This window comes from Notothenia rossii (genome assembly GCF_949606895.1).
Source record: "Notothenia rossii genome assembly, chromosome: 5".
Classification (NCBI taxonomy): domain Eukaryota; kingdom Metazoa; phylum Chordata; class Actinopteri; order Perciformes; family Nototheniidae; genus Notothenia; species Notothenia rossii.
Window position 1 is genome coordinate 74,543,838 of NC_136903.1, and position 12,496 is coordinate 74,556,333.

Sequence of the window (12,496 nt, forward strand, 5' to 3'; positions counted from 1 at the left end):
GTTGTCATTCTACATTTTTTTCCTGACAAATATGAAACATATTGTTTATGCAATCAGACATGTCCTCCTCCTCTAATGTGAGCGTTTCTCTGTGTTCAACATGTAGAGGTTAGCCAGTGAAGCAGAGCGGCTCCAGCGAGAGCATATATGGCAGGATGGAATCAAGGTAAAACCTTAAATAACATTATGTTTGTTGCATTATTGAGAGCTTGTGATGTTGCTTCCTCTCATGTATTCAAACCATGTATTCAAACCATGTATTCAAACCATGTATTCAAACCATGTATTCAAACCATGTATTCAAACCATGTATTCAAACCATGTATTCAAACCCCAAAACTTGTATTTGTCTGTTAAGTTTTTGGGACATTATGCGTTCAAATGAAACCACTGATGTTAATTCAGAGCAGATGGGTCTGATGTCTTGGAGCGTTGCGGCTCCGAATTGGATGACCGGATAAATAGGAACATTTTCACCAGTCAGCTGGGCAGATCAGATCCCGCAGCGCTCAGCTGGCTGAAACAGACGACCGAGCGCACTCAGCCGTGCGCTTCCCTTGAGTCCTGAACACATCACTCTTCCACTCGGCCTCCTCCATTTGCCCAGCAGAATGAGATGGGGTTAACGGTTAACCTCATCCTTTCACATGGCCTCTCAAAGCCTCTTCTCTCAGTCGCTGTGTCCCTCTATCCTTTCAAAAGACACTGGTAGTTTTACATAATTGAGCCCAATAATTAAATAATGATGAAGACTTTTTTAAACCTGTTGACCATTTTCCAAAAGATGCCACTTTCTGATTGATTTCCTACCTCATGAGTTTTCGGTATCTACTAGATTTACGTATCCAGTATTTATAATATGCATCCATATTTAAATACATTTAAAATCAATTGTAGCTTAAATGTTTTTATGGCTGAGGAAGAATAAAAAGAAAAAAGGAACTGTTCTAAAGCTAATGTTTTTTGTTAGTCGGACAATGATCCTCATCAAGAAGAGTTAGCTTAACCGTGCGTTATGTTTCATTAATAAAGGTCCATCTTATCTTATCTTATTTGCCCCTCCGTGAGCAAAGGACAGGAGCTATTTCACTTGATAAAAATCACTGACTGAAAAAAGCTGGTTGTTTTCAGAGCTGCACTCCTCGTAGGACGGGTCGTAGGCAACAAACAGCCGACAAAGAGACTTGATTGAAGTTGAAATGTAATATAGGCAGAGCCATAAATAGGAGCATAGAAGCTTTGGAGTAGATGTCGGGCTTATTGTGAAATATGTTAGGTCTCTTCAGAAACTAAGACCAACAGATGTCCGCTGAGTCATCATGTGACAGTACTGAGCAGAAACAATAGCAAACACTTGGTGTTGACAACTTACAAAATACAAGGATGTGAGGCTTTTCTCAATTTTTATAACATTGTAAACTAAACATTTTTATATAAGCGGCTTTGAAGTGAGACCTTTATTCTACATTTATATATTTTGACTGAAACTATTCACATCATAGATTTTCATTGAAAACATGAAAATAACATTTATATTTGAAGCTAATGAGAGATTTATAAGGAAAATAGAAGACAATCTGAAAACACAAATGCAGTTTCATAGGGTTCATCTTTACTGAAGTTGAATTATAATCAATCAGAACAATCTTTAGTTGTAACTCCTCTTTGTGTATAGGGGAGCCCTGACCTGTTTGCATGTACATACTGAGTGACTACTAGCCCTCGTGTTCTTCATGTTTGCCAACATTACAGCCTCCTCAAATCTGCATATCTGCATCTTTCCTCCTAGGAGCTGGACATGGCTTACTATGACTCCAAGGCAGAAATGGATTATGTGAGCAGGAGACAAACACACAGCATTTTGGAGATTATTTGATCAATCGAAGAAAAAAAATGTCCTATTTAAACAGATAATAAAATAATTAGCAAAATGCAATATATAAAGTAGTTTTAATGTTAATGCTGATGATAGAAGATGATCTGATATGTATGTTTTCTCCTGTTCTCAAAGTACTCCATGGAAGGAGAAGGAGAGGTGGAAAACCCCTCACACATCAAGCTGGAGTTTGTCTACGATGCAAACTTCAAAAACGATGTCAACTATTCCTACACAGCTGTTCAGATTCCTACAGATATTTATAAAGGAGGCAAGTGAAGTTATGACTATTTAATTAATTGTCCTGCTGCACAGAATGACGCCATGTTCTTGTGATTTAGATTGATGTATTTGACATATTTTATAAGAAGTTAAGAAGTTTACACAACAGACAAACACATTGTTGTTTTATTCACTGGTCAATTTTGAGATATTGGGCTGTATTGCTTTCATAACATGACTTCTTTCAGAATGGTGGAAAATACTTATTTAGGTGTTTATATTACTACGTAGATAAGAAAATGCCCCAATGCACTTTTATATTTCAGAAAGATTGCAATACAAAGTGTTTTTATCTTAATGAGGGTTAAAAACCTTTGACTATAAAATATCAACCACATGATCAATATGAACCTGGTATTATCAAATGTTTGCTCAATTCATTTGCACATTTAAAAATCCATTTTCAGAAAACTTGTTAACATGAAATTCAAAATTCATGGTGACATTTATTAATTTATTAGTAGCCATTTTCACCTTTAGTGTGTTCCTTTTTCTCTCCTCCCATCAGCTCCAGTCATTCTGAATGAGCTGAACTGGACGCAGGCACTGGAGAAAGTTTTCATGGAGAACAGTCAGGAGGATCCGTCCCTTCTGTGGCAGGCGTTCGGCAGTGCGACGGGCGTCACTCGCTACTACCCAGGTAGCTTTTAATAAGCCTTCCTGTACTTTTTAGTGGACATGATTATGTTTAATATATTTGAACAGTTGGCAAACTCAAATTGATAAGTAGTGTGAGGAAAACCTATTTTCATTTTTTCAGCTTCACCTTGGAAGACCCCCAATAAAATTGATCTTTATGACGTCAGGAGGGGGCCCTGGTACAGTATGCTGCTTTAGACACATTTTCATGATGTTTTATCACATGTGCAGCAGATTAACATACTGCATACTATCTTCCCTCTGTCACAGGTACATCCAGGGAGCCTCGTCCCCCAAAGATATGGTCATTCTTGTGGATGTGTAAGTATTTCATGAAGTGTCTTGGTTTTAGTAATAAGCTCCCATGTAGCATCTAATACCTCCATAAAGCACACGTGTGTTGCTTTTAGTGCTGCATCACCTGTGAATTTAACAAAACACATAAAACCTTCCCTTTTTTCTGCATTTATAAATAATGAATTGTGTTGAAATCCATCTGACAAGTTTTTCTCAGCCTTCCTTGCAGTTCTTTCCAACTCACAAGTGAAGTGAGAAGACCATGTGTGGTGTAACTTCACATTAGAGAGCAGCTTCTTTGTGCTTCTGGTCCCAGCTAAACTAGAGAAAGTCACGTTGTAGTGGAAAAAACGTGCACCTGGCACTGACTCCGCACCGAAACCAGCTGAGAGTGCAGCTCATATCGCTTATCATGTGTAACAACGTAAAGGTCAAGTTAGAGATGATCAAAAGAGTCATGAGCAAAATCTAAATTGTTTGTACATGATGTTTGTAACTGATAAAACCCTACAACAAACAGTTTATTGTGAAATGAACTTTACCATTTAAAGGAATAGTAATTTGGTGAAACACGCTCATTTGTTTGGATATGTGTATTTCCCCACATTTCAAACTTTTGCTTAATACTTAACATGATCAGAGCAATGTTTCCTGTTTCCATGGTGAATCAGGTAGTAGTGTGTTTGGCAGAATGCAAGCAAACTCAAGGTCGAGTACAGCAGCCTGTTGTTGTCGCTGTAATGTCCCAGTGGTTGTTTCATTGCGGCGGTCATTGGAACTCTCTGAAGGTTAATCCTATTATTGAATTGTATGAGTGAAATCTAAGAGTTGCCCTCAAAAATGACCTTTTGTCCACTCAGTATATCACATGTACAACACCTTGGTCACCAAGGCAACCATATTTATTCAGTCACAAATAGGAAACATTGATTTATAAACAGAGGACAATCTCTAACTACTGAATTAAGTATAGGCCAAAACCCTGAAAATCACTGCCTCTATATTTATACAGTACTTATGGACATCAGAGTATAATTACTGAGTAGTGTTTGCTCATATGTTCCCGGGGTGTTTTATACTAGCAATTTCAGCATCACTGCTGAAAATTATGTTTAGTAAAAACAAACACTCTATTAGAAAACTTTACATTAGTGCTTTCCTCTGTGGACTGCGAAGCACAGGAGAAAGAAATCCAAACAAAACAAATGGATCACTGTAGATTAATCAGGGGAAATCATGTTTGTGATTGAACATCTGGAGGAAGCATGTGAAAAGTCTTCAGAAATGCTTTCTCTCCTCACGTATTCTCCATTCATGTGGGGCACAAATGAATCTCCGTAAATACTTTGCACAAAGTGTTAGACAGCTAGATTAGGAAAGAATAATTAGCCAATCTGAAACATTTGCTGCTGCATAATTCTACAGACGTTTATGTAAAATCGTATTCTTAGGTGTGTTTGCTGTAGCGCCATGTTCGTGACTAAGCATTTGATTGGTTTGATACTCATATGTTTCCTCAGGAGCGGCAGTGTCAGTGGTCTCACCCTGAAACTCATCAAAGCGTCAGTGGAGGACTTGCTGGACACTTTGTCTGATGATGACTATGTCAATGTGGCCAGGGTAAGAATCTGCTTCATCACTGATTCTCCATCATTTAACATCTCTGTCCCTTGGCTTTGCTCTCCTTGTTTCCTTCAATCTTGACATAAAAAAGCTCAAACCTTGTCTCATGCTGTGTTTCAGTTTAACGAGAAGGCCGAGGCCGTGGTTCCCTGCTTCAAACATCTTGTCCAGGCTAACGTCCGCAACAAAAAGATCTTCAAAGATGCTGTGATTCAGATGCAGGCTAAAGGCACCACTGACTACAAGTCTGGATTTCATTTTGCTTTCAACCAGCTGTTAAATGTAAGTCATATATTGATTTAGACTAGGAATGATTTCAATACCGATGTCTCCACACTCTGTCTTTCCACTGTTCACTTATTCATCTACCTTTTTAAATGTACTTTTATAGAAGACAAATGTCCCTCGGGCCAACTGCAATAAAATAATCATGCTGTTTACTGATGGAGGCGAAGACAGGGCTCAGGATGTGTTCATGCAGTACAACTGGCCCAACAAAACGGTTGGTTTCTTCTGATCATAACAACTTTAACTTTCATCAGGCATTTTTTAAATTGTGGTATCTTACTCTGAAGAGTCAAATGTTTTCCTCATTTGCCCTACCAAAGGTTCGAGTATTCACCTTTTCAGTGGGTCAGCACAACTATGACGTCACACCTTTACAGTGGATCGCCTGCACCAATAAGGGTGAGATGAAATGTAACATGAATTATTCATTGTATATTATTTTCACCTTTTTTCTGAAAAACATTTGTACCATAGTTACTTTAACTATTTCAACTTCTCAATGGTCTGCTAACTAGTTTTCACTCACTCAGTTTGAAGGGCATCTTAGTGAATGATATAGTAGTAAACTAAAGACCAGCATTAAACCAAGATTCAACACTATGTTGCTTTTTGTTTTCCTCAGTGAAATATGTTTCATCATATCTTAATTTATGAGTTTTAAAGTGGACTCCAAAACATTTGACTATAATGGCTGTGCTCTGCCTTGAGTAAAAAACATCAAAAGTAAATTGAGCGCAAGTATTTTTAGCTGAGCAGATAATCTTTAAATTCATCGCTGCCCACTCAGTCCATACTTTTAAAGAAATGTCTGCTGTACATTTATTAATCAATGCAGAGACAGAGGAACAAATAAATAAATCACTGAGTCTAAAGTAGAGTACAGTGCACTGCACTGACCTCACTAATGGGCTTCCTCTCAGATCAGTGAGCAGACCACTGTGGTTTCACAGCGCTCACGCAGAGGTCACTTTTGTTCGCGGAGATTTGATTTACTCTTGGCTGAGAGCTGACATTGATCTTTCAGGAGAACTTGTGTTAGTGAGGATGTTTTAGTTGTGCACAGTAATAATAATAATACATGACACTTATATAGCGCTTTTCTAAAAACCCCAAAACGCTTTGACAGAGAATAAAACAGAAAATGTAGAAAAATACATAAAGAGATAAATAAATAAATAAATGAAAGAGGGGGGGGGGGGGTAGTCAGAGGTTGAATGCATTGTTGAACAGGTGGGTTTTGAGTGATTTTTTTGAATGCGGTGAGGGAGGAAGAGTCTCTGATGGGTTGGGGTAGTGAGTTCCAGAGGGTGGGTGCAGCAACGGAGAAGGCTCTGTCGCCCCAGGACCTGAGGTTGGTCCGGGTGGGGGGGGGACAGGAGGTTGGCAGCAGCAGAGCGGAGGGAGCGAGTGGGAGTGCGTCTGTGGAGGAGGTCAGTCAGTCAGGATGGGGCCAGGTTATGGAGGGCTTTTTATGTCGTGAGGAGTATCTTGTACTGAATTCTCTGGGGGATGGGGAGCCAGTGGAGCTTGATGAGGACGGGGGTGATGTGGTCACGGGTTCGGGTGTGGGTGAGTAGACGGGCGGCAGAGTTCTGGATGTATTGGAGTTTATTGATGATTTTTGAGGTTGAAACCATAGAGGAGGCTGTTGCAGTAGTCCAGACGGGACGTGATGAAGGCGTGGATGAGGGTTTCTGCAGCAGTGGGGGAGAGGGATGGACGTAGATGGGCGATGTTTTTGAGGTGGAAAAAGGCTGTCTTGGTGATCTGTTTGATGTATTGGTTGAAGGAGAGGATTTGGTCAAATATAATGCCTAGGTTCCGGATGTGAGGGGAGGTTGGAACTGGGAAACCGTCGATGTTGAGGGTGAAGTTTTGGATGGATGTGCTGAGCTTTTTAGGTCCAATGATGATTATTTCAGATTTATCCCAGTTGAGTTTGAGGAAGTTGAGTTGAAGCCAGGCTTTTATTTCAGTGATGCAGTTTGTCAGAATGGGGTGGGTGTCAGCGGAGATGGACTTGGTGCAGATGAGGAGCTGGATGTCGTCGGCAAAGCAGTGGAATTGAAGTCCATGACGGCGGATTAATTGACAAAGGGGAAGCAGGTAGAGGATGAAGAGGAGGGGGCCGAGAACGGAACCTTGGGGGACACCTTGGGGGAGGGGAGCGGTGGGGGATTTGCAGTTATTGATGCAGATGAACTGGTGTCTGTCAGAGAGGTATGATGTGAACTAAGAGAGGGCAGTGCCGGTGATGTTGAAGGTGGTTTCAAGACGGGTGAGGGGGATGGAGTGATTGATGGTGTCGAAGAGTTCACTTTTGTCCTCACAGAACATTAATCCTCGAGGGCAGGCTTTTGTTATTATTCTGATAAAATAGGGTGGACTCAAACTGAGGGAGAACAAGTTGTATCCGAGTGGGGAATGTTCATTTATTGCCTTTTTATGAGTTCAACTAAAACTAAATAGTCCTATTATATTGTTATATATATCAGATATGTTACCTTAAGCAACACCAGGTTTGCTACCTCCAATAGTGATGAACTTCATACCCAAAGATGATACATGCAATGCATTATGAAAAATGTGGTTTTATGAAATTAATGTTATTTTAGTTTTTTTAAAAGGACTGAACCTGGTAATTGCCAGTATACCTTACGATCATTGGATTTCATTGTAGAGCTGAAACTATAAGTCAATAAGATTAAAGACAATAAGATAAACCTTGATGCCCAGTGAGGGAATCTGCTCTCTTTCTGCGGGAGTGAAGTGGCTGAGTCACTGGTCGAGTAAAATCTTGAATATTTATGAACACCACTCTTTTTTTTCTGATAGCATCGCTCACTCATGCTCTCTTCTCTCTGTTTGTCTTTTTTTCTCTGTTGCTTGCCAGGTTACTATTTTGAGATCCGTTCCATCTGTGCTATAAGGATTAACACCCAGGTGGGTTCGTCTAGTGCCTCTAACACAGCTGATCCCCATTCACTGTTTCAAATATTCCTTGTGGGGCTCACTCTTTTTGAAAAAACATCTACTTCAATTTGTTTTACCCTTCCTTTCTCTCCGCGGCCTGATGTTGTTGGTTGTTTCGGAGCTGCTGTTGGTCACGTATCCCTTGGTTTTTTCAGGAATACCTGGACGTGCTGGGGCGCCCCATGGTTCTGGCAGGCAGCGAAGCCAAGCAGGTTCAGTGGACCAATGTGTATCAGGATGCTTTGGTGAGACTGCAAGACCATGTTGGCTGAATGTGATCAAATATAATAAATGCACCAAACATACAGATTATACACAGTTAGTAAGTAATCTTGCATTTTATGTAATCTGGGTTTTGTCTTTTGATTCTATAGGGTCTTGGCATGGTAGTAACTGGGACTTTGCCTGTGTTTAATCTCACCATGGATGGAAATTCACAGGTAACAAAACTGTTTTTTTTTATATGAAAGAAAGTGTTTAATAATGTGGATTTCTGTTTTGTTTAAGCTTGTGGTCCCTTTTCTTTTTCAAATGCAGAATGTAGCTATGTTGTATAAGATCATAGATTAGTAAATCACTACATTTAAAAGACTAATGTTTAAGATTGAGAATGTGTCCATGAGAAGGATCTATATGAACAACATCATAGTGTGATATATGAAAACTTGTGTGTGGAAATCTTCAAATACAATCTTCTAATTCAGCAACACTGCCATGTTTCTACAGTAGCCCCGAAGGAGCAAACAAAACGCTGGTTCTCGTGAGGACCTTTCAAGTTAATCAGATTGATGTTTTTTTGTCTGACCAGAATCAGCTGATTTTAGGTGTCATGGGAGTCGATGTGCATCTCGACGAGATTAAGCGACTTACACCACGGTACAATGTATGTAGATCACATACATGTATTACTCACTTGTACTTGTGATGGAGGCAACAGACAAACACATCACTGTTATTCCTTTCTTTTATCAACAGCTTGGAGCCAATGGATACATATATGCCATCGATCCAAATGGATATCTTCTCCTTCACCCTAATCTTCAGGCAAAGGTGGTCTTTATTTTACTTTAAAAATATAAATATTTTACTGTGGTTTGCAGGAAGACAGAGTTTATTATGATGCTGGTTAACCTGTTCTATATTTGATGTGAATTCAAAATCAATTTGCCTCCTCCCAGCTGGTGAACTTCCTGGAGCCTGTGACGCTGGACTTCCTGGATGCAGAGGTGGAGGACGTTAATAAAGAGGAGGTGAGCACTTCGTGGCAGGTCAAACTGAAATGTCGAAGGCATTTCCTGTTTCGTGTCGTTGTTATCGTTCAAAGTCTTACCGTGCAAACAATAACATCTGCTTACAATCTGCCTAACTCAAGGCTCCACTGCACGTGTTTTTGATTTCATGTTTGTGGCTGAAAAAGAAAAGGATTTGTGTTTTCATTTTCTAGATCCGGCGACAAATGATTGATGGAAGACCAGGTGAAATGCAGGTCAAAACCCTTGTCAAGTCGATTGATGAGGCAAGTAAATGATCTTTACTTAATTATATAAATATCTCACCTCTTTAGTCACAACATTAAAGAACGGTAACTTAGCTAAAATGTTGTTCATCAGCTGTCTTGCCATCATTGTAAGGATTGAAGAAACACATAATATTAAAACAACTTCAAAATACTTGAAACACATGTTCTATAAAATAAAGCTGCAGCCTGTTGTGTTGGGTTGACTGAAATGTCCCTAAATGTCTCCTCTACTGCAGCAGTACATTGATGACGTCTACAGGAGTTACACCTGGACTCCCATCAACGGTACAGATTACAGGTAAGCATTACAATGTTAAAATAACAAAATAATAACCAACCAGCTGTGGCCCGATGAAGACTGCAAACACAGATGGATTCACTCTCCCTTCCTCTCTCTCTCTTTCTCTCTCTCTGTCGGGATGTCGCCACCTGCAGTCTTGGTTTGGTATTACCCACCTACAACGAGTACTTCATCCAGGCAGACCTGAGTGATGTGATGCTGCAGCTCCAGTGTGAGTACAGAAGTGCAGTGTTACTTTTTGTTATTAAATAGTAACACAAAGAAAATATGAAAGCAAAAGGCTGACTGCATACAGATGTATAGTATCATGCAAGTCTGGCATTTAAAACAAATATTATTTGCATCTAACGTTGTTTGTTCCCTGAGGTGATTTCTGCATAAAACTGCTATGTATCAATAACAGGAACTTTCATGGTCATGCAGCACAATCAAATAATTCTGGTTTAAAGTCTAACACCCTTTTTATTTTACATATGTCTTTTTTTCTATTTTGTAGACTTACTTCAATTTAATGTGATAACTGTGATTATTTGTTGGTATTTTTGTTAGTTTTTTAAAATAAATGAAATACCGTTTCTGTTACAGATATGCAGTCCCTGCTGCCCAGCTCCTTTGAATCTTCAGGACATGTGTTTCTTGCTCCAAGGTGACCATCTCACCTTACTCTCTTGATTTCACTCTTTCTCAATGTGTCGCTGAAAGTACAACAAGTTCTTATTAATTCTCCTTCTCCAGGGAATACTGCAAACGTCTGCATCTTTCTGACAACAACACCCAGTTTTTGCAGAACTTCCTCTCGCTCATGCTGGAAATTTCTCCAGAATCTGATGAGTGTGAGTGTGTTAACAGCATTCAGGTGTTTACAATATTTGCCACTGCTGCAGAGACACCAAAGAGATAACACACTTGCTTTCCTCTCAGGTGACCAAGGCCTCATCCATAACCTGATTTTGGATTCCAGGATTATCGGGCAGCTGGCCTCTCGTGTTTGGAAGAACAAGGACCTGAATTCGTGAGTCGACTTGCTTCATAAAACATTCTCACACCGTCAGAAACAGGAATCTACTAGTATGATGTCACCATTAAATCAAACAAAATGGCTAAGTAAAAACACATTTCTCAAAGGTATGGCTTCCTGGCTGTATTTGCGTCCACTGATGGAGGAATAACACGTGTTTTTCCCAATATGTGAGTAACACTAATGAACTTACTAAAGCTAGTAAATATACAGTAATCCCACTGATATTCTGTCTATAAACATTTCTCTTAAAACATTTAACGGTTTGTGTTTTTTGTTTGATACAGAGCTGCTGAGTTATGGGCTGAGGATCCTGAACCATTCAATTCAAACTACTACAGACGGAGCCTCGACAACAAAGGCTACATGTTTAGAGCTCCATCGAGATCCTGTGAGTAACTGAACACATATCAGAAGTACAATCTGTTAAAATCATGTCCAAATAATTAGTTTTTAAATCACATTTTGTTACGACCAGCATTGGACGACCTTGTTGGTGGAGAAAACGGCACGGTTGGAATTCTTGTTAGTTCGGCTGTGGAGGTTAATTTAGGAGGCAAACTGCTCAAACCTTCAGGTAAGAACAATGCTTTTATCTTGCAAACTTGATGTTGCATCCTGTGTCATGTGGGATTCCAAGAAACGTTTTTTATCTAAAATATGTTTAAAGATATTTCAGCTACCTGTACTTCTTCTTCTTCTTCTTCTCCTCACTGAAAAACTTTTCTTGCCCTCCTCTTCCTCTCTTTGTTCTGATCCGGTGGATGTTTTGACTCAGTGGTCGGGGTGAAGCTGGACTTGGAGGCATGGGTGGACAAGTTTAAGATCCTGGCCAGCAACGTGTCGGACAGTCGACAGGGCTCACAGAAGGTACAGCACAGGGCGATAACTTACTAATATGAATCACTTAATTACACTACATATACTGTGACAGAAGTGACATCACGGTCTCATTACACATTTTGTCAAAACAGTGTGGACCATCCAGAAGCTGTGAGATGGACTGTGAAGTGAACACTGATGTAAGAACTTTCTGTTTTAATCTCACAATAACTAGCCTGTGGAAGTCTTCGCACTACAGCCAGATACTGTCTCCACTTGTTACTATAATTGTCTTATTAATTGCAGAGTTATTACTATATTGTTAAAGAGACCACGTTTCAAAAAGCTAAGGGGTCGGACATTTCCACTTTGATTACTAATTTGTGTTTATTGGGAGTATTTTTGATCTGTACTCCAGGTATAAGACACCTTTTTCTTCCAAATGTAGGATAAATTACACCTATAACCTCGAGATCACTCGAAGGAACACGCATGTGAATAAAAGTGTTTTCTGTAAATGTGTGAACTGTGCTGTGTTGTCTGTAGGACCTCCTCTGCTATCTCCTCGATGATGGTGGATTTCTGGTTATGTCCAATCAGAGAGATCACTGGAAAAAGGTCTGTTTGTGTGGTGATATGCTTGCTTGTACATATTATACTTACTTTCAGAAGAAATTATGCAATACATATGTATTATTCATTATTGAGCTCAACTAAATGACTCTGAAGTCACACACATTTCCTTACGTTTAAGCAGTTTAGTTTAGTTTTCGAAAAATAAATAAACATGAAGCAAAAGTACTAAGCATAAATACAGTTCATGTGTCACTGTTCCCTCGTGCACTTTCTTTTCGTTCA

The 12,496-nt window shown here is 39.5% G+C and overlaps 1 protein-coding gene across 2 annotated transcripts in view; it reads left to right on the forward strand.

Annotated features, from left to right (window-relative positions):
* Positions 1-12,496, forward strand: part of LOC307040319 (voltage-dependent calcium channel subunit alpha-2/delta-2-like) — a 38,307-nt gene that overhangs the window by 19,319 nt on the left and 6,492 nt on the right. For both annotated transcript variants that reach the window (XM_079683034.1, XM_079683035.1), the window contains 28 exons: positions 107-166; positions 1,790-1,834; positions 2,012-2,147; positions 2,667-2,798; positions 2,919-2,976; positions 3,068-3,118; positions 4,615-4,714; positions 4,838-4,999; positions 5,109-5,219; positions 5,326-5,404; positions 7,899-7,948; positions 8,134-8,223; positions 8,353-8,418; positions 8,787-8,861; positions 8,954-9,028; positions 9,157-9,228; positions 9,423-9,494; positions 9,734-9,795; positions 9,933-10,009; positions 10,384-10,444; positions 10,534-10,631; positions 10,720-10,810; positions 10,924-10,986; positions 11,104-11,207; positions 11,295-11,393; positions 11,595-11,686; positions 11,791-11,838; positions 12,185-12,256. In XM_079683034.1, the coding sequence (XP_079539160.1) occupies positions 107-166; positions 1,790-1,834; positions 2,012-2,147; positions 2,667-2,798; positions 2,919-2,976; positions 3,068-3,118; positions 4,615-4,714; positions 4,838-4,999; positions 5,109-5,219; positions 5,326-5,404; positions 7,899-7,948; positions 8,134-8,223; positions 8,353-8,418; positions 8,787-8,861; positions 8,954-9,028; positions 9,157-9,228; positions 9,423-9,494; positions 9,734-9,795; positions 9,933-10,009; positions 10,384-10,444; positions 10,534-10,631; positions 10,720-10,810; positions 10,924-10,986; positions 11,104-11,207; positions 11,295-11,393; positions 11,595-11,686; positions 11,791-11,838; positions 12,185-12,256 (2,301 nt within the window). The remainder of the gene's footprint in view (positions 1-106; positions 167-1,789; positions 1,835-2,011; positions 2,148-2,666; positions 2,799-2,918; positions 2,977-3,067; positions 3,119-4,614; positions 4,715-4,837; positions 5,000-5,108; positions 5,220-5,325; positions 5,405-7,898; positions 7,949-8,133; positions 8,224-8,352; positions 8,419-8,786; positions 8,862-8,953; positions 9,029-9,156; positions 9,229-9,422; positions 9,495-9,733; positions 9,796-9,932; positions 10,010-10,383; positions 10,445-10,533; positions 10,632-10,719; positions 10,811-10,923; positions 10,987-11,103; positions 11,208-11,294; positions 11,394-11,594; positions 11,687-11,790; positions 11,839-12,184; positions 12,257-12,496) is intronic.